Source organism: Myzus persicae, unplaced genomic scaffold (genome assembly GCF_001856785.1).
Source record: "Myzus persicae strain clone G006 unplaced genomic scaffold, MPER_G0061.0, whole genome shotgun sequence".
In the NCBI taxonomy this organism is placed as follows: domain Eukaryota; kingdom Metazoa; phylum Arthropoda; class Insecta; order Hemiptera; family Aphididae; genus Myzus; species Myzus persicae.
The window spans coordinates 305,838-331,729 of NW_019100691.1; the positions used below are offsets into that span (position 1 = coordinate 305,838).

At 28.6% G+C, this 25,892-nt stretch overlaps 1 protein-coding gene and 1 long non-coding RNA gene across 2 annotated transcripts in view; one reads left to right on the forward strand and one right to left on the reverse strand.

Annotated features, from left to right (window-relative positions):
- Positions 1–25,892, forward strand: part of LOC111041570 (myosin-G heavy chain) — an 86,354-nt gene that overhangs the window by 19,334 nt on the left and 41,128 nt on the right. The window contains exons 3-4 of the mRNA XM_022325877.1: positions 15,435–15,621; positions 23,967–24,184. Coding sequence (XP_022181569.1) covers positions 15,435–15,621; positions 23,967–24,184 — 405 coding nt within the window. The remainder of the gene's footprint in view (positions 1–15,434; positions 15,622–23,966; positions 24,185–25,892) is intronic.
- LOC111041589 lies at positions 13,273–15,323 on the reverse strand. The gene is made up of 3 exons (XR_002605344.1): positions 15,118–15,323; positions 14,857–14,912; positions 13,273–13,370 (listed from the first exon to the last, which is right to left on the reverse strand). It is a non-coding gene; the product is annotated as an uncharacterized LOC111041589 (long non-coding RNA).

Sequence of the window (25,892 nt, forward strand, 5' to 3'; positions counted from 1 at the left end):
TTGGGTATTCGGTATATTTTAATTCGTGGTCGTTACCATCGACCAAGACTAGAAAATTATGTATCAATCAATCTTTCAATATCGTAAGAATTAGTGGTGGCGTGAACTTCTTATTTCTATGAAGTAACTACATTAAGCCTCAAATAAGTACCCACCCACCAATTTTTTCACATATTTTAAACACATTTTGTATGTAACCATGTTAGTATTAATTACAAACTAGTCTAGACGTCTAGGCATTGGAAACTGGATTCATTGGGATTCCCCCAGTTTTGCACGAGGTGGTTACCTCATAAAATATCTATTCGCGCCACCACTGGCAACAATAATAAATTAGTTTTAGTAATTATAACATTATTTAAAGTTGATTTATCTATATAACACATGTACCAATTTATATGAGGTGAAAATAAATGCAAGTGAAGTGCCATAGGGATATGGTTGGTGCCGTATTGAAGAGGCCACCCGTTGATGGAACTTCGGCCAGTGGGAAGTTTATTCTTATTCTACGAATATGGAACTATTTTAAATTCATTTTAGACACCTTAGAGGGATTTAAATAGTTTTATTTTCATAATTTATAAATAAAAAAAATAATAATTAAAAATAAAAAAATGGTAAAAAAATGGCTATAAAAGATAATGGATAAATCATTGAAAATGTTTGAGGCTTATCGAACGTAAATGGGTTAATTTTTTTGTAAAAAAACAAAGATAAAATATAATGTTTTATAACTGAACGAGAAACCCTTAATTTATGTTCTCAGTTTATTTGGGAATAATTAATTTAAATTTAAGAAGTACTTCGGTTTAATACAATTTAGTATTTACCTAACCTAAAATTAGTTTTATGTACAAATAAAAAACATGGACAATTAATAATGTAACTTCCAATTTAATTTAAAAATGAAATCGAATTATAGATAGTTAAAAAAACGACATCATAGTACATACATATAACTTCAACAAATAAATACTATACGTGAGTATGAGTAGGTACCTATTTAGTCGTTCGATCAAAATTAAATTTGTGAAAAAAGTAATACAGTAATCGATTAATACGTATTAATGCGTTAAGGTTTTTTTTAAACTTCATGAAATATACGAATGCTGTTAAAAATGCTTTTGATTCAATTTAAATTTGACTTGAGCGGTGTAATTATTTAATTTATTGAACGGCAAATACAAATATAATGTAGCTATGGGATGGAGTGAATGAGTGATGAACTATGGGCAATGTGCATTGAACAACTTAACTTTAACGCCCTCATAAATAATTATAGTTTTTGAAAATAGATTAAAATAAATATTTATTCTTAAAATACATTATATCAGAAATGTACATCTTTTATATTTTTATTCCGAAAAAATGTTCAATTATATTGCTACTAGAACGAACTGCGTCTACGTATTAACTTAAACTCGTATAGTTTCGAACGTAAACATATGTAATGTTCATTATTGCTTCCTGAATGATTCAATAATATTATTATACATCATTGTTTACTTATAAGCTGTAGACTAAATAATATCGGTATATTTATCACAAGGTCTATATAATAATGAAAACAACAATATTAACAACAAAGGCATAGAGTTAAAATTTAAAATGCGTATTGAAAAAAATGTACGATTTAAAAATATCATTATCATGGATTTATTTATCACACGAGTATTGGTGAAAGTATGCTACGGTCATATAAATAATATAAGAGTGGATAGGCCATGAACTAAGATAAATCTTAGTCCGAGAGACAGGCTATGCAACCTTATCACACGACCATTAACTCAACAATTATTTGAGATTATAATACACATGACAGCATAACATAACAAACGACCCCTTGCGGAAGTGAGGACCGCCTTTCTCTCATAAATACGTAAAAGTAAAATAGAGCCACCCACTGCATTGCATCTTGCATATATTAACATAGCTTATCCTTTTTTATACTATCTGTGGATATAATAGAAAATGACAATAATATATGTACTATGTAGTCAATAAAACCATTTGATTAAAAAAGAAGACTAAAAGCAATATATTATGTGTTTTGTCGCGTGGAATGTATTGTACACGGTAATATTATAACCAATATCAGTAGGTACTAAAATATCATCCAGAAGGTATGTTTCGGAAACGAGGGTGAAACGTCATTCAAATGAATTATTTTGTATAGGTTGTCCATGAAAATCCTTTTGTAGCACCAATATGACGTAATTTGATTAAAATAATTCATACAGTATCGGCTTATAACTTTTTTTTTTATGATAGTAATAGGTACTCGAGTATTTTGAACAATATCATTAAGTACTCGCATATTGTAATTTGTAGTCAAACAAGTAGCAGCTGCAAATCTATTTCATAGCATACTTAATGTCATTTTATGTTTTCCCATATTTTTTTAAAAATAATTATTTTGTACTCTAATGGTAGACTGCTTTCTAATCAAAACATTTATGTTTTTAAAAATATACGTATCTATGTATAGTTGAGTAATAAAATTTACGTTATACGTTATTAAAGAGTTATTTGGCAGATAGAAAAAACTCTGTCTATATTATTTGGATTATTTTCTGTAATACAATAATAATATATAATAATTCTCGAGCTCCGACCAAAATATAAATTAATATTAATATTGTTGTGACGGGGTGTAGGGTATGCAATTTTGGTACGTCCGCGTCGTCGGAAACTATATTGTATACGCGTATCCGGTGTTTTTGAGAAAGTGCACAGCTGCTGCAGCGTCAGGCTGTATTGCTGTAGCATATTAAGTATTTCAAGGATTTGGAAAGATTCAGGCGTTTGTCACCCCTCCCCTCCATATAACTTCTTTTTATGGTATAATGTAGCTCGTATTTTAACTATTTAACAAAAGTTAACATAGTTGTACATTAATAATAATACATTAGTACATAACATAATATATTACCAAAATATTATATAAAGTGCAACAATATCGGATTAATAAATTGATATTTTAGGATTTAAATATTTATATAACTACGTGTGAACATACATACATATTATGATTTATATTTTATACATAGGATACTTACCTATGGAATTTCGTATTGTTTTTGTGATAGTATATTTTATAGTTAAGAAAAATTAGAGGTGATTTTAGAATTCTTAGTTATAAAAGTATAAAAACAACTTCAATATATAGACTTGAAAGACCCACAGCTCAAGTTATCCCAGCGAACACCATGTACATAATATTTTTATACAAGCGACAATGTTTAAAACCACAAGTCATGTACATGTTTAACACACATACACACACAAAGTCTTGTGGTATTTATTAAATATATATATATATATGCACATTGCACGATCGCGCCTGGTTTTATGACTCCCGTTCAACAGCCTATGCACGAGAAGCACTCTGATGGAAAAAAAATCGACTTTGGTCGAGGGAACTCCGGCGCCCGCAGTGCCGTCTCTCGTCTTTGGGTTGAAAAAAGGGCTCACGATGTATATATTATAAGTACACTGTACACGCTCACGATAACGACATCCACTAACAGCTGGACTTTTTGCGCAGTGTGTATTATAAAGTGATACGCAGTTTATTGTACACAAATATAGTCGCAGGCGGAAAATGAAAATTATTTGCCGGTCGTGTTTAACAATATGCTTGGAAAATAAAACCTTAAATTAATCTCACCGCAAAGGATTGAAATGCAAAATTATGCTATATGGTGGTTACGTGTCACGTGTGTCCTTATGACGTATAATTACTCTAAATTATAAAATTTATATCATACCGATGGTTGTTTATTGTGGAGAAGTAATTCAAAAGCAGATGTTTGAAATATTATCCTATATTATCTATACACATTCAAAATAGTAGCTTTGGAATTTCTCAGTTATTTGTGAGATTACAATGAACAACAAACGAAAAACACAGTAAAATTAACGGAAACATTACTTTGAAAAATAAATATATGAATTTTGTATTACAGTAATTCAGAGAATATAAATTTAAACTGCAGACTATTTATTTTTGGAAAAAGGGTTGTTTGTTTTGCATTGATTTAATTAGTTCTTCTATAAATATTACTTCTATAAAATCCAAATACTATATTTTAAAAATTGAAGTGGTTTTTTTAAATTTTACATTCAAATTACAATTACCAAATTACGTTTGATGTATACGTATCGCATAATTAGATATTATTTCTTTTATTAATATATTTTTCAATTACTTAGATCAATATAATATAGAACTCGCCAAATCGACGTATTTTAAATGTGTACCTAATTTATTTTAAAACTTAACTAAATAGTAGATTAGAGTTTTTCTGTATCAAATTTATGTTTAAGTCTTGTATGGTGGATATGAGTATAATGTGAATTGAAACATGTATTTTAATTTAATATATTGCAGGTAGGTATTGAAATAAACAAAATAGTTAAATTTAAATAATAAACAGACTATGCTACATTGCTTCATCGAAATAAATTGCGATAAGGCTGCCTCGATGTTTCTTGCTTTTAAATTCCGAAGATAGTGTTTTCAGTTCCTCCAGTTTTCAATTCTTTTGAAAAGAATCTCTACCGTTATTTTTATTAAAAGAAACATTTTTTTTCTGTTTATTGTTATTCTAATGATTAATTTATTTTTCTCGAAACTCAATTACAAGTACCCACAATACAGTATTATACCTATTTTAATTAATTCAACATACATAATAAAATAACGTCGATGATGTGTTTTTTTATAAACTAAATGGGTATTAAAATACAAATTGTCTATACCGTGTTTTTATATTTACCTTCTTATATAAGAGATCGTCGCACGTTTGTAAATTATTGATTTTGTTTACAAATGATGTTTTTTTTTATCATGTGTATTATTATTATTGTTATAATTGATCGATCATAAAATAGTATAATATATAGTATTGCATAACGTTTCTCGCATTCTACTTATACGCAGTTAAAACGATGTATTAATTTTCTACTTTCATCTGCAATAATTATTAAGTAGAAAAGGAATACGTTGCAATCATGTATGATCACAAACACCGCATATTGTGCAGCTCATTTAATATGTATACGAGCCTAAGTCATGTGCCTACTTGTGTTATATATATTTATTCATGTACATAGGCGGGTGCTGTATATAATATATATATATATATATATATACACACCTAAGTGGACGCACTATAGCGTGTAGTATAATAATAATGATAGTAATAGTAATAATCATAGTATAAACCACGTCGTTAAATGCCACTGTGATGTTTAATGTGTATCGATTACACTATAGTAGCGTATATAAATAATATATTATACGTAAACGACGGCACGGCTATAACATTCCGTCAAATCTCTGAGGTGGAGAGGGGCCGCCGCGTTGACGGGTAAAATACATTAATGAATATTCATTGCGGTCGTGAAGCGTTTGTCGTTGTCCTTACTTTATACTTACCGCGACCACTCGTCGTCCGCGCACCACCGTCGACAACACACAATTGAGTGTAGGTACATACAATATAAGCACCGGCACATGTACAGTATATACTATATATAATATATATATATATATTGCGTATATTGTACCTACATACCGCGCGGTCGCCGATGACGCGAAAACTCGACGACAGCCCACGGAATTCTGCGGGAATGGTCTTACCCGAATTCGTACGCTAATGCACGTGATGAGAAATGTTCAAAGACGCCATTATTTCACTCCGGAGGGGTAGTCGGGGAAACATTTATCTAGCCTCTCTCTCCCAACCACTCGTCCAGCCTACGCCGCTTGCCTGAGTCGGGTCCCTATATAATTGTTGCAGCGAAACTACGTCACAAGAGTCTTGCCGCCGCGCGTGTATATGTGATGATCTCGATAATAATTCATGTACCGACACGACGCCATATGCTAAACCGTAGATAATATACGATATAACAAACGTATTATTATCACTCCACCGTCCTCGATTCGCGATTAAAAAGATTTTAGAACATTTCGAAATTTATTATTATCGTCGCGTTATCGTTATTGTTTTGGTGCTGCTGGAGGGAGAGAAGAGGACGTTTCTCTATAGCGTCTGCCTCACGCAATGACTTGACTTTGTAACAGAAATTCTGCCAACGTAGGCAAACAAAATGTATTTCTATGCTGTAAAAAAGTTAAGAAAAAAAAAATTGTTCTATAACCGAATGGGAGGGGGGGGTGGCTCTGGCTATTGTTATCGGTCGAGCGTTCGTATTTTCACCCTTCGTATCAAGGCTTCGTATTTGTGTGCTAGTTTTGGCCATCAGTCCGTCACGTTTCCCAACGTTTACTGCGCGTTTAAGTCAGTGGAATGCCATTGGACCGGAAATAGTCTCCCACCGATCGTATCGCGCTCGCGTCTTCCGACCGACTCTCGTTTGGTTGAGATAATTTTCGACGAGTTTCTGTGATACGCATATATATTGCGTTGTTAGCTTTTCGATCGTAATAATTGCACAGACCGTTATAACAGTATGATTGTGTATATGGCCATTTCCCCTATTTCCTCTCGCGAAGGATATACATATAGGGTGGATCGCTTTGTTTTCCCGAGTTTTCCTATACTATAACGCGATGACCCGATCAGTCGTATTGGCGGTTAGATATATTATACGTATACCTATACGCAATATTTAAAGCACGAGTATGAGGAAATGAAACAAGACATACACAATTTAGAATTATTTAAGAAAGCGTTTCATTCAAGTGGTACCCTTCTCCATTTTTTCAGCTACAGTATGTGTGTGTGTGTGTTCTTGTATGTTTGCGTGTGAGCTCGATTCGATCAGCATTAGCTGAATGTGTTAGTGACACAGAAAGTCAAGCTGATTTGTGTTTTTATTTAAGAATGTTTATTTATTCATGTGACACAATTACGATATAAAAAATAACAATAACAATTTGAACTTAAAGTTCAAAATATTTTTATATATATAATAGAATGGAAGGTTAAATAAGAAAGCCAGACGATTGAATAATGGAAATAATATTGAAGATATCGGGAAGATAACTAGAATTTAGGAGAAGTTAAACATCAGTAAAAGGATAACCTATAAAGAAGACAACTGACGAGATAAGTGCATCCTCTGACCAAGCTTTAGTAGAGGACAGTGATGAGCAAGTGTTTGTTTATTATGGAGACTAACTGTTTTACCTCGAGTGATCAACATCGTCCATACATGTATTATATGCGTTTAATCTATTCCCAGCAGTCTAGTTTATGGTAAATCAAACTGAAATCGACTACTATCTGAATTATTTCGTGCTCTATATTGTTGGGCGTCTGATTACAATGTATTGTAAGTCATGTGTTATATAAACTAGTTGGTAGCTATTGGTTTAATACAGATTTTAAATTCTTAGTGTAGTTGCCGCAGTGAAAATAACGTCAACATTTTGAGACATAAACACTGGACGTGATTTGATTAATATAAAATGTCAAATGCGCGGTCTTATACTTGGACATATTAGTACTTGCACACATAATTTGGTGTACATTTTTATTTGCTTTTATCAATACCATAATTTGGTATGTATTAAAATTGTTAGGTATATTTTTTTAAACATAAATATTCTCTTTAATCAAGATGGAATTTGGTGATGTTTTAATCAGTAGGTTGCTTATTTTTTTGTACAATTGTGTAAAAATTATTTATTAGAAGATACTTCAGATAAATTTCTCATTTATTCATGTCTCTATGATAAACGTTGTGTTATTCTCATAAAAATACTTACTATTTGATGTTGGTTCAGACAATATTTTTTTTCTTTTTATAGATAATTTCAAAACCACGCAACAAACAGATAGTGTTACTGACACGAAACCACTTGTAAATTACTTATAGAATGTATATAGTATCCTTTTAGTTTAAATCGCTCCCATTAAATCTACGTCTTGTAGATAGTGGTGAATCTTTAGCGATAACAACGACGCCTATCCAGCCCTCTTCGCGTCACTGCCGATCTAGACTTAAAGGAGTGCCGTTCAAAATCATTAATCAATATGCTCGTGGATTTCGAATAAACAATTCAAAACTAAAATCACTAGCACACTGTTAAAATAATTTTAGTTTGAACGCACACAATTTCATCGTTAATTTCATTTAACGAGACCGATGGCGGAAAAAAACCTTTCAGATTTTGTATTATCTTTATTATAAAAATTTAACTAATGTACCGGGAAAATAATAATTTACATTTATATAACCACTCCCGCTGCAGTAATTTAATACGACGTGGCTTTCATGTGTTCGTACTGTATGGTTGTCCGTGTTCATGTGTATTGCACGCAGTTTATAATATAATATATGTGCCTATAATCCTATATAATTTTGGGACGGTGAAAAAAGCTTAATAAGGTATCAAAAAAATTACAATATTTTATGTACTTCAAATATATCAGTGATTTAATTAAATATAGTTACTAAAAATATGCTAAAGGAAAGGTTAGGTAGTATTATTACTACTATATTATTACCAGAATTTTACGATTTTCATTTTAGCTAAACACGTATGTATATACACGTAAATACATAATATAGATCTATCTGCGTCGGTTAACATACTTAAATATTATTTATCGATAGTTTACACTCTATGTATTATATTTATGATGTGCGTTAATAAGTAATATAACCATGTTCATCTACCCTTGTGGTATGGTGATTTACTGTTGCTTTTATAGGAGTTTATTTTATATCATTTCCCGTCATTTTGCTTTTCTATATGAACTGAACAAATAATTAATAAGCGCACTCAAATAATCTTTTTCACGCATACGTATTTACTATAGTATTATTGCTAAACGTTAATCATACAAATATCCAGGACGCGTCGGTTGCAACGCGCACGTTCGCCGGTTCGAACCTCAGTCATGGATGGCACTTTTCTCCGGGCAGATATCTGTCTGGAGAGAGAGTAGTCACCGGTTTTAAGGATCAATAAAAAAAAAATATCCAAACATTATATTTAATGGATTTTTATTTATCGTATTTATATGTTCGTTGTACGTTTAGCCATGTAAGTGTTTCAGAAAATGATTTTATTCGGTGTGTATTATCTACCCATGTAACTTATTACACTAACCTAAGTAACCTTATCAATAACTAAACACTATAATTTAAAAAACATTTGTATACCTACATAATATTATGCTTTGTAATTACCGCACCAGGTCTGAGATTACCTTATTAATGAGCCATTGCACACGCAATGCTATAGTTTTAAAATTTAATGAACCCAAAGGCCGTATTCTATGGGTATGTGTAATAGCCTTGCTAATTTCTATTTCAATAATTTTGATAATGGATTTAAATGTTGGAATTTATATTTAAATTTTGATTAATACGTTTTTCTCATTTCTCATTGTAATAAATAAACAGTTTTTGTTCAAAAGAATTGATAATTTTGGTTATCGATGTATATTATATAAAGAGGTAAAATTTGTTTGTATGTAGAAAAACTACGAGGAATATTTTTTTAGTCCCCCCCCCCCCACCTCTCCACTGTACAGGCTAGATTTACTATCCTAGTATCCTACCAGGAAATATGCTGGAGTAGAAAATCGAAACATTTTTAATGCCCCAAATATGAGGAAAGACAAAGATAAAAAAATAAAACATACATCAGTGTAAAATCAATACATATATCGTTTCATTCAGAATCTAAAATATAAATAAATAATAATAATAAAATATTTTTATAAAACTTTGTCAACATTACATTTATCGTTATTCTTATCGTTATAATATATATATAATATATATGCTAATATTATAATGTGGTAAATTTATTTGTAAGTAGGGGGTAATCTCTGTAACTACTGAACTGATTTTATAAATCCTTTCAGTATTAGAAAAATATATTAGTCCTGAGTAACATAATATGTAATATAGTAATTTAAGTATAAAATATAGCATGTTGAAGAGCCATTTTTATTTTCAGATTAATCTCGGAAACTACTGGCTGAATTTACATGCTGTTTATTTTATTATGTAGATAATTTTGCGACAACGAATGTAGGCAATATTGTGTGTATCGAAATCTGCAATTAAGGGCTTCTCACTAAAACCAAGATACACCGATATAGAGCCTTATTTTATGTTTGTTCATTTTTTCCCGGCTAAAGCTTGGTTATGCAGCTAGTATTTAATAATATAGCAAATTTTATATTTTTGTGTCCAATTCACAATAGCATTATAGGTAAGCAATTTATTGTACACCTTATTGCCCTAAAAATGGGCGTCAATAAACATATCATTATTATAATGAAAGATTGGTTATTATAATTATAATAATAAAACAAAGATATTTATGGAATGTCATAAAAAAAGCTAGGTTTTGCAGGTACCTACTACCATATAATACTATTTAGCTCGTTTGAACAATAGTTAATATAATACTATCAGAGCATAAACGTATTAGTGTATTGGTAACAGAAAATACTGCCTTTGTAAGTTGTTTAGGCTTTCGGAAGAACAATGGTAAGTAATTAAATGACGAGATAATAGGTCACTCTTGTTTCATACTTACCAATATATTTTTTATGGCTGCGTATTTTTTGTATACAAATTAATAGATATATGATTATGTTCAACAGTGGCGGGACAAAGGACATTATTTGAGACATGTGCCTCAGTTTAAAAGGTGGTGCGTGGGTGTCCTGGAGACTATGGGCACATATAATTTAAGACTTAAGTAAACACTAAGAAAATTGTGCTCACTTACCATACTTAAATACGTAATTACTAATTATACACCTAAGTATTTATAATAACTAATATAAATTGTTGTGCTTCATAATTTGACGAAATTCGCACGCCACGCCATTGTTCAATATTCATAGTAATAACTAATATTGTGATAAATGTTTATGGAATTATTGGCGTATAGCTTTACATATTTTATATGCATACGTATACTATTTCTTTCGTACATACCTATGAAGCGTAAAGTCCGTCAGTATTGTCATGACCATCTAAATTATCGTTCGTAATGTGCGTTATATTTCATATTTATTTCTAATATTTGATTTTACCTATCATAATAGCTTATATTATAATCCAACACATATATTGTAAATGGTTAAATGTATATAACATTCACAAGTGGGTATCTACTGAGTTTATTTTCAGATTATTAAAGATCAAAAATAATTTAAAAGTATTCAATCAACTTGAGTAGTAGCTCAATATCATATTTGATAACAATCATATCTCAAAAAATACCCAGAAATAAAACATATTTTTTAATTGCAGTTTTTTCATATGACTAAAATAATACATAATATACTAAACCGTTGCGGTATAAGGTTGAGCTAATATTGATTTTGGTCTTATAAAGAGAAACTCTGAACTTCAAAAGCCGTTTTTTTTTAAGCGGTTCCCTTTATCTTTTTTTTGCAAGCGTGTAGGTTTTTTATTATGGAATCCAATGTAACCACAACACCTGTAGACCATCTTCGTGAACGAAAATACAAAACCCTGGGATGATGAGTAATAAACGTTTGCGTTTCGAAGGTCCGTTTTCTTTTGTTGTACAAATATGAATTATGGTAGTCGCTCGTAGAGACGTTCACCTGACAAGCAAAATAAGTAAAAACATAAAAAAAAATACACATTGAGTTATTATGTCCTAGACACTGTCCCAATATATTTTTATTTACTTTCAAAAAAATCAGTCAAATGTGTTTCTGTTGTATTCGATGTATCTATTGGAGGTATTTTGTTAAATCATAAATTATATTTTTAAGATTTTCTGCAAACTATACTATTGAGGAAATGTATAATTCAAAATTGTTTGCTTTCGGTACAGTACCTATCCATTTTGTAGTATAATGGTATGTCGCATAATGTTTGGAAGTCTATTGTTTGAGCTTAATGTTCCATGACTTAAGATTGTAGAATATTATCCAAACACAATTTCCTCTGCTGTCTTGATAACTTCTAAAAATGAATTCGAAGAATCAAAATTATGAATAATGTATTTATTTTGAATAAACATGATGGATGTCCTGTCGATTTAATTATTTGTATTTTAATTTACATCATATTTTTATCAATCACACTCCGAAAAATAACAAGAAATCAGATTTATTTGTTCAAATCTAAAATTTATCTAGTATGTAATATATATACATATAATTGTTAAACATATTTATATAGACCTTTAGGTCATTTAAAAATAAATATCTAAAATTTAACTATTTAATAAAAATAATAATATTATGTATGTAAATAGGTATGCTAACGATATCATAATAATTAGTTTATAATTGTTTTAAAAGTAAATTTATATCAAATTAATGCTAATTTTATTCTTATTTTAAAGTTATAATTTTATACTTATGTCACCTGATATTCATAAAAATATTTATATAATCAGCTAAACTTCGTCAGAATGAATATTTTCATAATCATAAAGAATAACGTTGTATAGAATAATACTATAATAAACATTTTTAGTTTATAAAACTATTTTTCAACTTATTTAATATAATATTATACTTACTTAATACTTATTTATAAATTAATGTTTAATGCTTTTATATATAATGGACATAATAATTTTATAAAAGAAATGTTGAAATTAATCGTAATTTCTCTTTAATTGTTGTAAACCTTTTGCCGGTAGATACTGAGTTAGTAAGTTGAAATTTAATATTTACCTACTAAAGTATAATGATTTTTTTATCTAATGAAATTAGTGAATATTGATTAAAGTCTAATATAAATGTATAATTCGATATTGTGTAATGTTTATAAATAGTTTAATAGCATAGCATAATTTTTTAGAAACAATTACATTATGTATATTATAAATTATAATATGAAAACCCATTTGATTGATAATAATAAAACTATTACCACACAAGTGCATAGAACAGCATTTCTACGATGTATGATTTCTATGAATTACCCTAATGAAATGGGAGAATATTTAAAACATGTTAGTTTATATTTGACGACTGCAAACGACGAGACAATATTGGATAACTTTGTAATTTTTTAGTATTAATATCTTTTAGTTTTGTCAAGACAGATCACATGATTACTTATTATTTTATTATCCCTGAATAATTAACGTACATATTATTTTTGTTTATATTTAAGGACCTCACCAATAGAGAAAAATATTCGATGTTATTAAATCCTTTAGACGCACATACTCACACACACACACACACACACACACACACACACACACACACAAAATATATATTCCGGGTCGTTGTCACCGGTTAAATATAATTTATGGAACCTACGCAGTCTGTTATCTAAAAGCTCGTAAATTTGAGTGCCAGGACACGCAACTAATTCAGGCGTCCTCTTTAATTTAATAGATGCGTACATTTCTACTAGATCTGAAAAAGAAAAAAAGCATTAAATATATACTTAACATATGTACATTGTATATTTATCTATGTGTATTGAAAATATGTCCGATAAACTTGTAAAATATGTTTTGTCGTGTAAATCATAGAGTAATATTCACACTTATAATAATTATCTACCTACTCGAAGATACGTCATGTGCGTAGGTCGTGACTCGTGAGTTGGTATGGTGAAAGATATATTCACTACATAAAAAATACGGTCTAGTATTTACACATCCACACAAAAAAATATCCCTTAGAATTCATTTTTGTTAGGTAGTTGAAAATATAATTTATAATTTATACATCATTGTTTTTACATTAGTATAGAATTATCGCATTATTATTCGTAGGTACTTTAAATTTTAACAAATATATTGAAATGTGTATTTGTTTGTATTTTGTAACCCATTCTGTTAGTCTGACAGTTCTGTACCAATACCAAATGCGCAAGTTTTGGTTTTCACGTGTCAATATATTCAAACAAATATTCACCAAATTAAATTCCAGATTAAATTGATACTGCTAGAGAGACGATATTCCTCATTCAAATTTAATAGGGTACAAATATTGATATTTTCCTACGATGTTCAATATATTTATTCATGCCGAATAACATTCGATAAAATCGATCATACACATAAAGATGATTCCACCAGAAATCGTTTATTTCCACCATAACAGTAAATTAAATGTATTCACTTACCTGAAAAATTCCTTGACCATTTAAAAAAAAAAATTTATATTGATATATCAATAGTAATTACTAAGATTTTCAAATCATGTAAGCCCCATATATACTTAAACCATTACCACATTTTATCTTCAAAAAGTTATAACACAAAGTTATATAAATTAAAAACTATTTGGTCGAATTTTGATTTATAGACATCAAAATAAATTATCAAAAAAATATCTGAATAGTAGAAAATAAAAAAGAGGGTTCCTATTTAAAAAACAAAAGTTTTTTTTATCACAGGATCATCCTTGAATGGTACAAGAAATTCCATGTATTCAAAATATGGTATTCAAGTGTATTTAAAAATTTCAAAAATCACACAAAAATTTGTATATATGCATAATTTAAACATAAACATAAACATAAGATGAGCATTCTTAAATAACCACCGTGTATTTTTAAATTACTATGTTATATCTGTTACTAGTTACTAAGTTATTCAGGGATAGTGTATCTTATTCTTTCTAAAAGTGAAAGAAATAGTTACAGAGATTACCCCATGCAAACAATTTTCACCTCTTTATAATATTAATTATAAGTTTAGATATATTGTACTATATTGATAAGGATAAAAAAAAACTTAATGTTGCAAAAAGTAATATATTTTATCCTTCTTAGTAAATTTTTTAATTTCATTATAAAAGATAATTTAATTGTTGACCGAGTTTTGATGACAAAACGGATTTAATGAATTTAAGATGATTATTATCTTGTTATACTACATAAATAGCTTACCAGAATAATTAGACGCAGAACCTTTAAGTCAAAACGTATTGATTAGCTTCACGCAACTGAAAATAAACTAAGATAAGATCAATTGCCTTCTTTAAAATGTTTAATTTGATTCGGCATTCATCATTTATACAAAATGACAATAATAATTTTGAAATTTACATATTATACATAGTATTAAATAGTAAATACATTATACACGATAATGTTAGACACGTAAAATTAAATATTTTTTCTGTGAAAATATTGTGAAATTATATTTACTTTTTGAGATGGAGTACCTATTTCCCATTTGTCTTTGACAATAAGACGCAATACAATTTATACACACATTTATGTTATTTATGAACATCATACGTCAGAACATTTTTTCTCTTTATATAGCTAACGTACATGGATTTTGTTGAGTACATTAGATAGTGGGATAAGAAAAGATATCGGCGTAGTACTAGAGTTTATTTTAGTTGCAATATTACTGGATTACAGGAGATCAGTGTATTTATGTTACATTGGTGGTATTTATTGTAATCTTTACTGTGATGACATACGTGTAATATATCTATTGATACATTTTTTTTCAGTTCCGGATCACGTAAGGCCTCGTGTTTGCAGTCTTCCAGAGAAACCATACAATCCAAGGTCTGGGGACGAGTTGTACCGACTCCGTACTTTTAGTATAACTAATAAAGGTGGCGTGGTGAATTGTGGTGATAGTATTATAAACAGAAGATCCAGAAGTAATACCAGCGTCAATTCAACAACTAGCAAGTGAATATTATATCTACACATATATTTCTATTCTTTTTTCCCAGAAATAACCTAATGATTATCAATTTAAAACATAAAAGTGTACTGGTGGATGAAAACTATAATCGTAAGACTAATATTGTCTTTCAAGTGTATAGTTCTTAGTATTTAAAGTCTGAGAGTATAAATATTCTTAAGATACATTTTAAACAATATCGTAGGGAAGTTAAAACAAATCCATGGTACCTATATATAATCAAAAGTCAAAACCCATTTTCTAAATCAAATATTATAAAATGTATATTATATTATAATTTTAAGAAACAAAACCTAAAACCATACCATTAGTCGTCGAAAACCCAAGTGAGAATGTAGTTTTTCTATCTAAGACAAAACTGAAGTCTATGAGAAATTGATAAATTCGTCTCGTTCTGAGAAAATTCATATCAAAAATATTATTCGTCATAAACCTAATCTATTTCTTAAAAAATAAACTATTACAAATCACAGATAATAATGATTTAACCTGTAAGTGTATGCCATATTTTCTAATCATTCGATGAAATGGACCTTGCAATTAAAAAAAAAAAATATCGTTGATTACCTGAAAAAACTGATGTCGATTTTCGTTTATATTTTCCACACCCTTTCAGGTTGTATTTAGAAATTTGCTCCAGTTGACACTAAGTCCTGATATCTCAGATACTACAACAGTCTAATCGAACTAAGTCACGGGGTTAAAATATATGTAGAAAATATCAACAAGACCAATCTGCCATTGCTTTTATTTATTGTGGACCTCAATACATAAAATAACAATTCATATATTTTCAATATCTCTGAGCTACTACACACTTCAGTTTCGAATGAAAAACTATTCAGAACAAATCGTGGTCCAATTCAATGTCACAACTGACAGACTTACTGTCACACGAAGTCATAGTGTTCTCACAAATCTCAATGTGTCAAATGCGGCAAAGATCACTTGTTGGATAAGTGCACAAAAGAATACGTATACAACCTCTCGATGAAATGCTCACACATCATCCAACAAAGTTGGTCCTGTTTGTAAGAAGCTTTCACCTACCTCGTGCAATCATGTTTCCATCCTAATGATTTTATAACCATCAGTCCATTTAGCAATAGACAACTTACTATATGGTCGTTTGTTAAACTTTAAATATCTACCTAGTTACTTTAATATTAATTAATGTTCCTATAAATATCGTTATCATATACTATTATTAATATTATTTACCTACAATTATTACTTAATTCAGTTAATTCCTCTAATGTATGATTATTATTGTACTATATGTGTTAACCTAGCTATTGTCGACTATAATAACTACTATATCTATTAAAATCTAATAAAAATCTAAAGTCCTATCATTTATCGAAAAATGTATGAAACAAATATTAAGAAAATTATTGGGATTAGTAAATTACATAGTACCCACATTTTATTATATTTGTAAATTTTGAAAAATAAGGCTTTTGAAATGGTATTAAGTAAATTCCATAATAAAATGTAATTGAAAACATGAAAAATACCATATGAAACAGTTTGTTTTGAACGTTATATTCATGAAATGCCTACTAAACCAATCAAAGACATTTGAAAAACTTTAATATAATTAATTTTTAATACATTTCGACAAAGTAACTAAATGTGTGTTTTTTTTGTGGTTTTTTAGTAGTATTTTGAAAAATACTGGATGATAATCCCTAATTTAATACTTAATGTTAATTTTAATTGAATTGAAACAGATAGAAAGTGTAAATAATTATGATGATAATTAAATAATTTGAAACCCAATCTTCAGAAGTTTAGATTGATGACTGATATTTAAGTGTATAACTTAAGTTTAATTTATATCTAATACGAATTTAATACATTTTTGTAATTACCCATACTTAAGTCTTGTTATTATCCTGTAATATTTTTTTTAATGTTTGTAAATTGATCATGAAACGTATTTTAAAATTCTGAAATCCGTAATTTGACATCTTGTAATTCGAATTATAATAAAATTATATTAGATACCTATTTATTTAAGCGAAAGTTATGAACTGTAATTTTATTAGGTTTGATTGAATTTAAGAAATCCAATTATTTACAAGCAAATTAACAAGTAAATATTCAAAAGTTGTACATAGTTAGTTAAAGTTATTATTTTTTACTTTGAAATGGTTTTATATAATATTTAGAATTTTTTAAATGTATTCATTGATATAAGATCTTTTTGAAGTGAAAATTAGGTAGGATAGAACATTTATCAACTGTAATGGTAATACTAGTTTATAGTTTCATACCTAGCTAGCAGGGAAGTTAAGTGGGATTCCGAGAATGCTAACAATGATAACTGATGAATTTCTTAAGCATAATATTGTTGTATAGACATTTAATATATTAATATTAGTAAAATGTTGTCATCCGCAAAGAATAATGTTGGTAAAACCTTTCATCTCAAATTTATATTTGACTATTTGAGATTGATACTTTGAAGTTTGAACGTTTTCATACTATAGAAATCTCAAAAAATGACATGATTAGTAGAATAATTATGAATTATATACATAAATGGTTCAAAATTCAGAAAATTTTACTGCCTTATAATTAGCTGAAGCCTAAAAAGTGATTTTTTTGAAAAGTCACACTGTACCTTTTCATTCTTAAGTACTTCTCTATATTGCATATTTTATTTCTAAACCAAAAGTTTAAACTATCACATAAAAAACTTGGAACATTTGGTAAGTTTATAGACAGAAAAAAAAAAATAATCGTTAAACCAATACTTCCTTCCCTTGACCCACTCAGAAGCTAAAAATTTCTACATTTTTTTTTTCATTCAATGTTATTTTCACATTTGTTGTTATTGTTTTTTAAAGAAAATATATTTTTTTAGTGTTTTAATAATTAATGGACACTGAATATTATGACTCATATGAAATATTTAATTTACACAGATTGAATAAAACAACGAGAAATAATTCAATTTTATCAACCCACACAAACATCTACCCTGAGAATTCCAAAATATTTTTAACGATTCTTTTGCCGGAAGGCTTGGCGGCATTGGGTAAACAATAATGAAAAACCGTATAAGGTGTATTGATTGTGAATCATTAATTTTATATTAATTTAATAATAAAATGTTATTCATATATTCCAAGCCAACGGATAAATTAAAATATATTTTTTGATATTTTTAAAAATATTTTCTTCTTCATCAAACTGTAAACACAATTAAAATATAATTTTGAACTTTTATGAGAAAATAATAATTATATACAATTATAAAAACAACGAACAATCATTTTGAAATTACGTAATTTATTGTTAATATATAGTAGCTATATTATTTTTATACCAATACAATTTAGTGCCTACATATTTAGTATTTATATTATTTGTATTATTTATTCATCGCAAGACTATATTTTACAGGTAAATTTATACATTTACAAATTAATTAATGCACACCTCCTTGTATTGGATGTGAAGTTCTCAATATAAAGTCATAATATTGTTATACTCGTATATTAACATTTATAACGAGTAGAGATCGGATTTTTATGCAGTAAAAATCAAAAAAATGTGCAGTTAATGATTTAAAAATTGCAATTTCATTATTAATGAGTTATGACTTATTCCCTAAGTTAATATAAAAATCAACACTCATAGTAATCATAATAACAACTGGCCATTAGACTCTGATAGTAATTTAAATATTTCCAAACGTTAGTATCTACCTAAATTAATTTTAGTTATAGAAATGGACAACACATATTATTGCTATTAATAATAACTTGTTAGGTAAATTATATCAATTATGACCCATGAACATAAACATTAAATGAATACTATAGTTTTTATAGCTAAATAATGTATTACAATTAATATTTGCATTACATTTTTGAAATAATATTTATGTCATTCGTCTCCAACTAATAAGTAATAAGTTTTGATGAACAACTTGTATTTTGTAACCGTATCGGTCAATATTTTAAATTTATTATACATAATTTCATAAGTATGAAGAATCATAGTGAACTGTGAACAATATTTTAATTTCTAATGTATACTGTATACATACGTTTATGTTCAAGCGATTAGTCACATGAAAGTGCATATTTAAAATATATTTTTCCTTTTTAAATTCACAATTTTTTCCTGTTTATTTTTTAAACAGTTTTTTTCTAACCTTTAAATTTCTGACTTGTACGGTTGCCTACAATTATTATTGACAGTTTTTACGTTATTTTATGTTATATAATTTTCCTTCTAAGTATATTTTTAACGAAAAACCATTTTTATAATATTGTGTCAAATTAGTTATAATTTATGTTGAACACCGCATTGGTCGAGTATTACTCTATTAATTTGGGTGTTAATGCAGAAAAAATGTCTTCATTATGTTACTGAAATTCTTTCTAATAGATTGAACAATGCAATTTGTTTTATTAGATGAAATGGAAACGCACAACATTAAGCTTTTTCTAAAACTCCTTTTTCTTGCATTCTTCTCTTTTTTGTCTGCAGTTTTTCTTTGGACGATAAACATCAGACATTTTTCCCTTAAACCGATTCTGGCAGTCTAAGCGATCGCATCAATTTACTGCCAGCTCTCCTACCGCTAAATTATTATGTCTTATGTTTGATTGATAGCTAGAACAAGTGAGTGTTGTCGTAATGGACATTAAACATGTATGCATATGACTGAATATATTTAATTAAAAGTTAAAACCCTGTGTCAAATCCTACATAATAAACCTCCTGGTTTACAGGAACCGTATAGAGCAACATCACAGTTTTTATTCGTGTAATTAAAATTATACACCACCGTTAAGCATAGTAACGCGCACACCGTGGTAATTAAATATTTTCACAAGACATGAGCCAACTAACATATTATATTACGTACTTATATATTTTTTCATATCCTATTATTTATTTCATAACTGTACATTATTAATATGCGGTATATTGTATTTTAGCTGTTCCAATATAATTACTGAAATGTTTACTGCATGTCTGGTATAATAATATGCGGTCAACCATTATTCATATAATATTATTACCAAAGCTAAAAACTGAAATAATTTATATCGGTGTTTATAACGATTTCGGTTACCGATTTTTCAATTATTACGATTTTGGTCGATATTGCAGGTTAACTTTTTTAATTGTTTCATATTTTATAAAGGTTTTTTCCTAAAAAATTATTTTATGATTTGGTCGTACTTTCAAACTTAGAATAAACCAAATAAAATTTAATGACAAATGGCCGAAAACAAATAAATAGTGCGCAAAATATTGTCCTACTGTTAACAAGTGAAAGACCAACTATATTTAATTATATCCTATATAATGTATCTAAAAGATTCTCAGGCAGTTGCGGACTTAACCTTCTGAAGGGTATTAAATTGTAAATACCTCGGAGTTTATATTAATCAACAAACAAATAGCCACGGTGAGATTAACAGGAGAATAATAATGACAAGAAATAAGTACTATTTTTCATTAGTACTATTATTTAAGTCAAAGTTACTGTACAAAATAATAAAAATAAGTCTATATAAAGGACTCATTAGACCGATAAGTAGGTACATTAATACATTAATACTGTATGCATGTGGAGCGTGGGCATCAATAAAGTTAGATAAAAATACATTAATGGTGCATATTTATACAAACATCTTAGGCATGTACAATATGTATAGTTCCAAAACGAGGAAGTGAATGCATATAAAATTATGGACGGAAAGCAAATGTAGAAAAAATTGAATTATAGTGTTTCGCGCTCGTCCCACTAGGATGCGAAATAACATATCCGCGAGTCCACGATACACAGACACGACCACGTACGTGTCCTCAGCCCCCCCCCACATTTAATATTTCCAATTTTTTTTGTCAAAAATGTTGTATGTAATTAGCATGTAGCATATTTGTGTGTGTTTGAGTGGTTCCATGGATGATTTAGATTCACGATTGGACCTGGTAGGGCCAACCCGGGGAGGTGTTCAAACAGAGGTTTTGAGATTTAAGAAGGAAATTTTCGTTTATACGTAGCTGCTATTGGTTATAAGAGAAATATAAAAATATTTAGTAGAAATTGGTATTTTTTTTTTTTGTTTATTGGTTGCAATTGGCTAATTGGGCAGATTAGGTATAAGCTTGCATAAAATTGAGTTTTCACACATTGCCTACTAAAGTGGCTGAATTGCACTTTTATAGCTACTTATCGGCCTGTCCCCAATACAAATAAAAATGAATAAATAAAAAAATAACATATTAGTCATAATATAGAGTACGCACCGAGCAGGGTCCGAAATCCACCACAGGTGGATTGCCTACCTGACAATATATTGCTCGTATCATCACAAACGAGTCTCATATAGAGTAGGCATTTTTAACTTTAAATGAAGATATATAATCTAGAGTCTAGACGTCATTAAGGCTCTAATCGTACAATTTTCAAAAATCAGAGTGATTATTAATCGATGATTAAACTTCTTAAGCAAGGATAATTTATTTTGGGAAATATTTAAATTATCCATAAATACAGCGCTGACCAAAAATAATAAAATACAAAAACGCCATAAATGCACTAATATGCCAAAACATTTTCAGATACCAATACAATATTTCTTAAATAGTTAAATATGATGATAGATATGTACAAATGTCAAATATGCAAAGTAAAGTAAAAACTACGTTCAAACATCAACACTAATTATTGGTGCATATTTGAAATCATCTAATATATCCGGTGAACAATTTTGAACAATGAACAAATCGTTGAAACTAATTCCACCATGAAGTATTTTTGAAATTTCTTTTAAAACCTTTGTTTTTACTTAAAACATTTGTACATTTTGTTTTAATTAGTGTACTGTTTGTGCTAGTAAAAAATTCACTTATAGAATTTTCCACTTGTTTTAAAATGTTTAATGAGTACGAGTGACGAGTTAGAAGTTTCGTGCTTTTTTATACTTTCAACAATATCTATATAAAAAATTACTAGCAAATAGTATAGTGGTTCAACCATAGACCAACGGTTGTGAAGTATACATGTTGTTTTGAACATTTCATCAACAAGATTGAATAAAATAAATACAATTAAGCTAAATCAGGTAATTTAGTTATGAGTCTTCATCATATAAGAGTTGTATAGGTAGATACTAAATATTTATTTAGTTAAGTAATTTTTTACTGACTCATCTTGACTTATTGTTAATATACATTTTAAATACTAGATAGTAAGTATTATCATAGGTAGAAACAAATATTCTTTGAAACCTAAATTAATATTTAATAATATTTAATATATAAACGTAAGTAACAATTTATATATTTTTTTGCTCATTACTTTTTTGGGTTATTACTCATTAGACATTTTTTTGTACTTTTTTCAGTAGGTATTCATAAATACGTAACATAAATTTACCGAAAAACCACTAGAATCGAAAATGAAAATAGTTTATTTACATGTAAATTAATAAATTTGTTGTTTTAATTTTATCGTTTATCAGGAGTACTTGGAAGTACAGATGGAAACACCTAATTTATTATTTTATAAAATGTTATAATCCAACATTATGAAAATATAATTTCATTGGATATTATAATTACATATGTATTCAAATAGCTTTATTTTCATTATTTATTTTACTAACCGATAACACTTAATAAATGATGTGTGTGTACTGCGTACCCACAATGAAATCATGTGGGTAAGGCATCAGATCAAAACTCATTTTTATTCATAACTCGTGAAGTCATTAACGGTTCGTTAGTGTTAGTACCTACCTATGTCTAATGGCCACAATTATCAGGGTTTCAGTAAAAACGTAAGAATGCAAATTTTATGTCGGTCAACATTTTTCGTAGGATGATCAATATAATTACTGCATTGACATAATTTCAATTAACGTCGGATAAAACCGGCACCTAGAAAAAGCGTAATACTGTGGGTAGGTATCAACATAAAAGTACATCAATCAATTTCGTTCAACCACACTGTCGTAATCGCAACACTCGTGTATATATACATATTATGTAATATTATGGTGTAGATGTAGCGTGATATTCCCATGGGTGTCTCTCGTGTTTCGAGATACAGGATTATATAGTGATAATATGACGTTGTACGTATAAAAGAAGTAGGTAGCCGAGGCGCCAACAATTTCGTTTAGATATATTATTAGGATTGTATTTTATGAAACTCATACAGTATATTATTATATATCGATCGTTTTCGCGGATACGATTACTCGTAACGATAATGACTTGCGCTCGTCGTCAAAAACCATTCATTTTTTTTTTTTGTAACCAAATTATGATTTCGTTTATTTTTTAGACATAGCCCCAGTAACCTAAGCGGGATATCACCTTTTGACGGTTCGTGTTGTGGTGGAAATAGCAGCTACAATGATCTAAGCTCTGGAGAGTCTAGCGTTGCCGAAGAGATACCCAAGTACAGAGTGGTACTTCTCGGCGAATCTGGTGTCGGCAAAACGGCGTTGGTTTCGCAGTTCATGACATCTGAGTACATGAATACGTACGACGCATCCTTAGGTAAGAATACCTATTCAGATTTTTGATAAATTTACCAAAAGACAATTTTGTATCATCAAACCTGAACGATACTGCACATTGTTGCCCAATGTTATGATTTGTGTTCGGTCCTAATGTAGGGCGTCGCCCATTATTGTGCAAAAGTTAACTATTTAACTATATTTTATACCGTAAAGTTTTGTACTTTTGTGTGTATGGCTAAACACATTAAATATTATTACTTATCGTAATAAACCTAACTGAACTGTAATAAAAATGTTTACTTGTAAGTTCAATAAACGAAATAATAGAAGGTCAAAAAATATGATATTAAAATGGAATATTACTATCAGTAAGTTAGTTTCGGGTGATGATTTTTAAAATAGCATTAATACAGTCAATGCCAAAATTAATTCTAAATACTTGAAATATTCTCCATATAAATTTGTCAATACATACTTTTAATTAATTTGTATCAAAGTAGACATAGCGGCTTAAATATATGCTTTTTGGCTGCATAAAATATACTAAATTGTGGCAGTTATGACCAATTTCATTTTCATCTAAACCGCGCAGTTATGGTAATCGTCGCTAATCTGTTTTACCACGTGCCTTTTTTATGGGATTTTTTTACAAAGTATACCCAGTCTTGCATTGATTAAAAACCTAAATGTCCTTTATATTTTACAATATGAGTTCATCTTCTACAATCATAAACTAAAACTAATAGACTAACAATCTTATTTTCTATCCGCAGACCTATATTATACATTTATACCTGAACATTTATTTTATTTTTGAAAACTTAATGTTAAATAATGAAATAAAGTTATTATTTTTTTATTAATGTTTGCTTTAAAAAATACATAAATACATTTTGATGTCTCATTCGATCAGTGAATTATTTATATAATATATATATAAATACTCTTACATATTATAAAATTGCTCAATTTTATTTAATAGAAGAAAGAAATAATATTTCCTTCATAACTCTATTATAGCCAAGATGAAAGAATTAATCTGATTTAATTCTACTTCATGTCGTACTTTTATTTAAAGATCAATAAATTGAGATTAAATTAGTATACACAGTGTGGGTTGTGATATGTTTCTTGGTAAACCGTACAGCTAAAACAAGAAAACTGGGGCCCTGGGGGCAATGACTCACCCAGTATAAGGAAAACAGATTGAAAATTACCAGACACAGCCACATAGATTTATGAACTGTAATAAAGTTATTATGTATCAGTGAGTTTAAAATAGGTTATCATAAACATAACACTAAAAAATACATGTATTTAGTTTGTACCTATCATATGTTTTACATAATAAACATAGGTTTAGACAATTAAAATAATGTGTTCGTAAAATATATGCTTGGTACCATATTTTATTTTATTTCGAATAGGTGAAATATTAAATAAAAAATTGTTAAAGCCCACCTGTAATCCTGCAATATAAATAAGAAATAAAAGGCGAGGATGTACAACGATCAAAATTATTATTTAAGTAACAGTTATACAAATAACAATTTTTATTTACAAAAGAAGTTTGATATTTTTGTATTTATTCGTAAAAATATAAACCTAATATTTGTTCTTATTTCAACTTATATTTATATATTTTTAATACACTAGGGACCTACTACCTTATAAGAAAATATTTAGTAATCTGAGTTACACGATAGTAGCTACCTATACTCATAATCATGTGCATTGTGCATGTG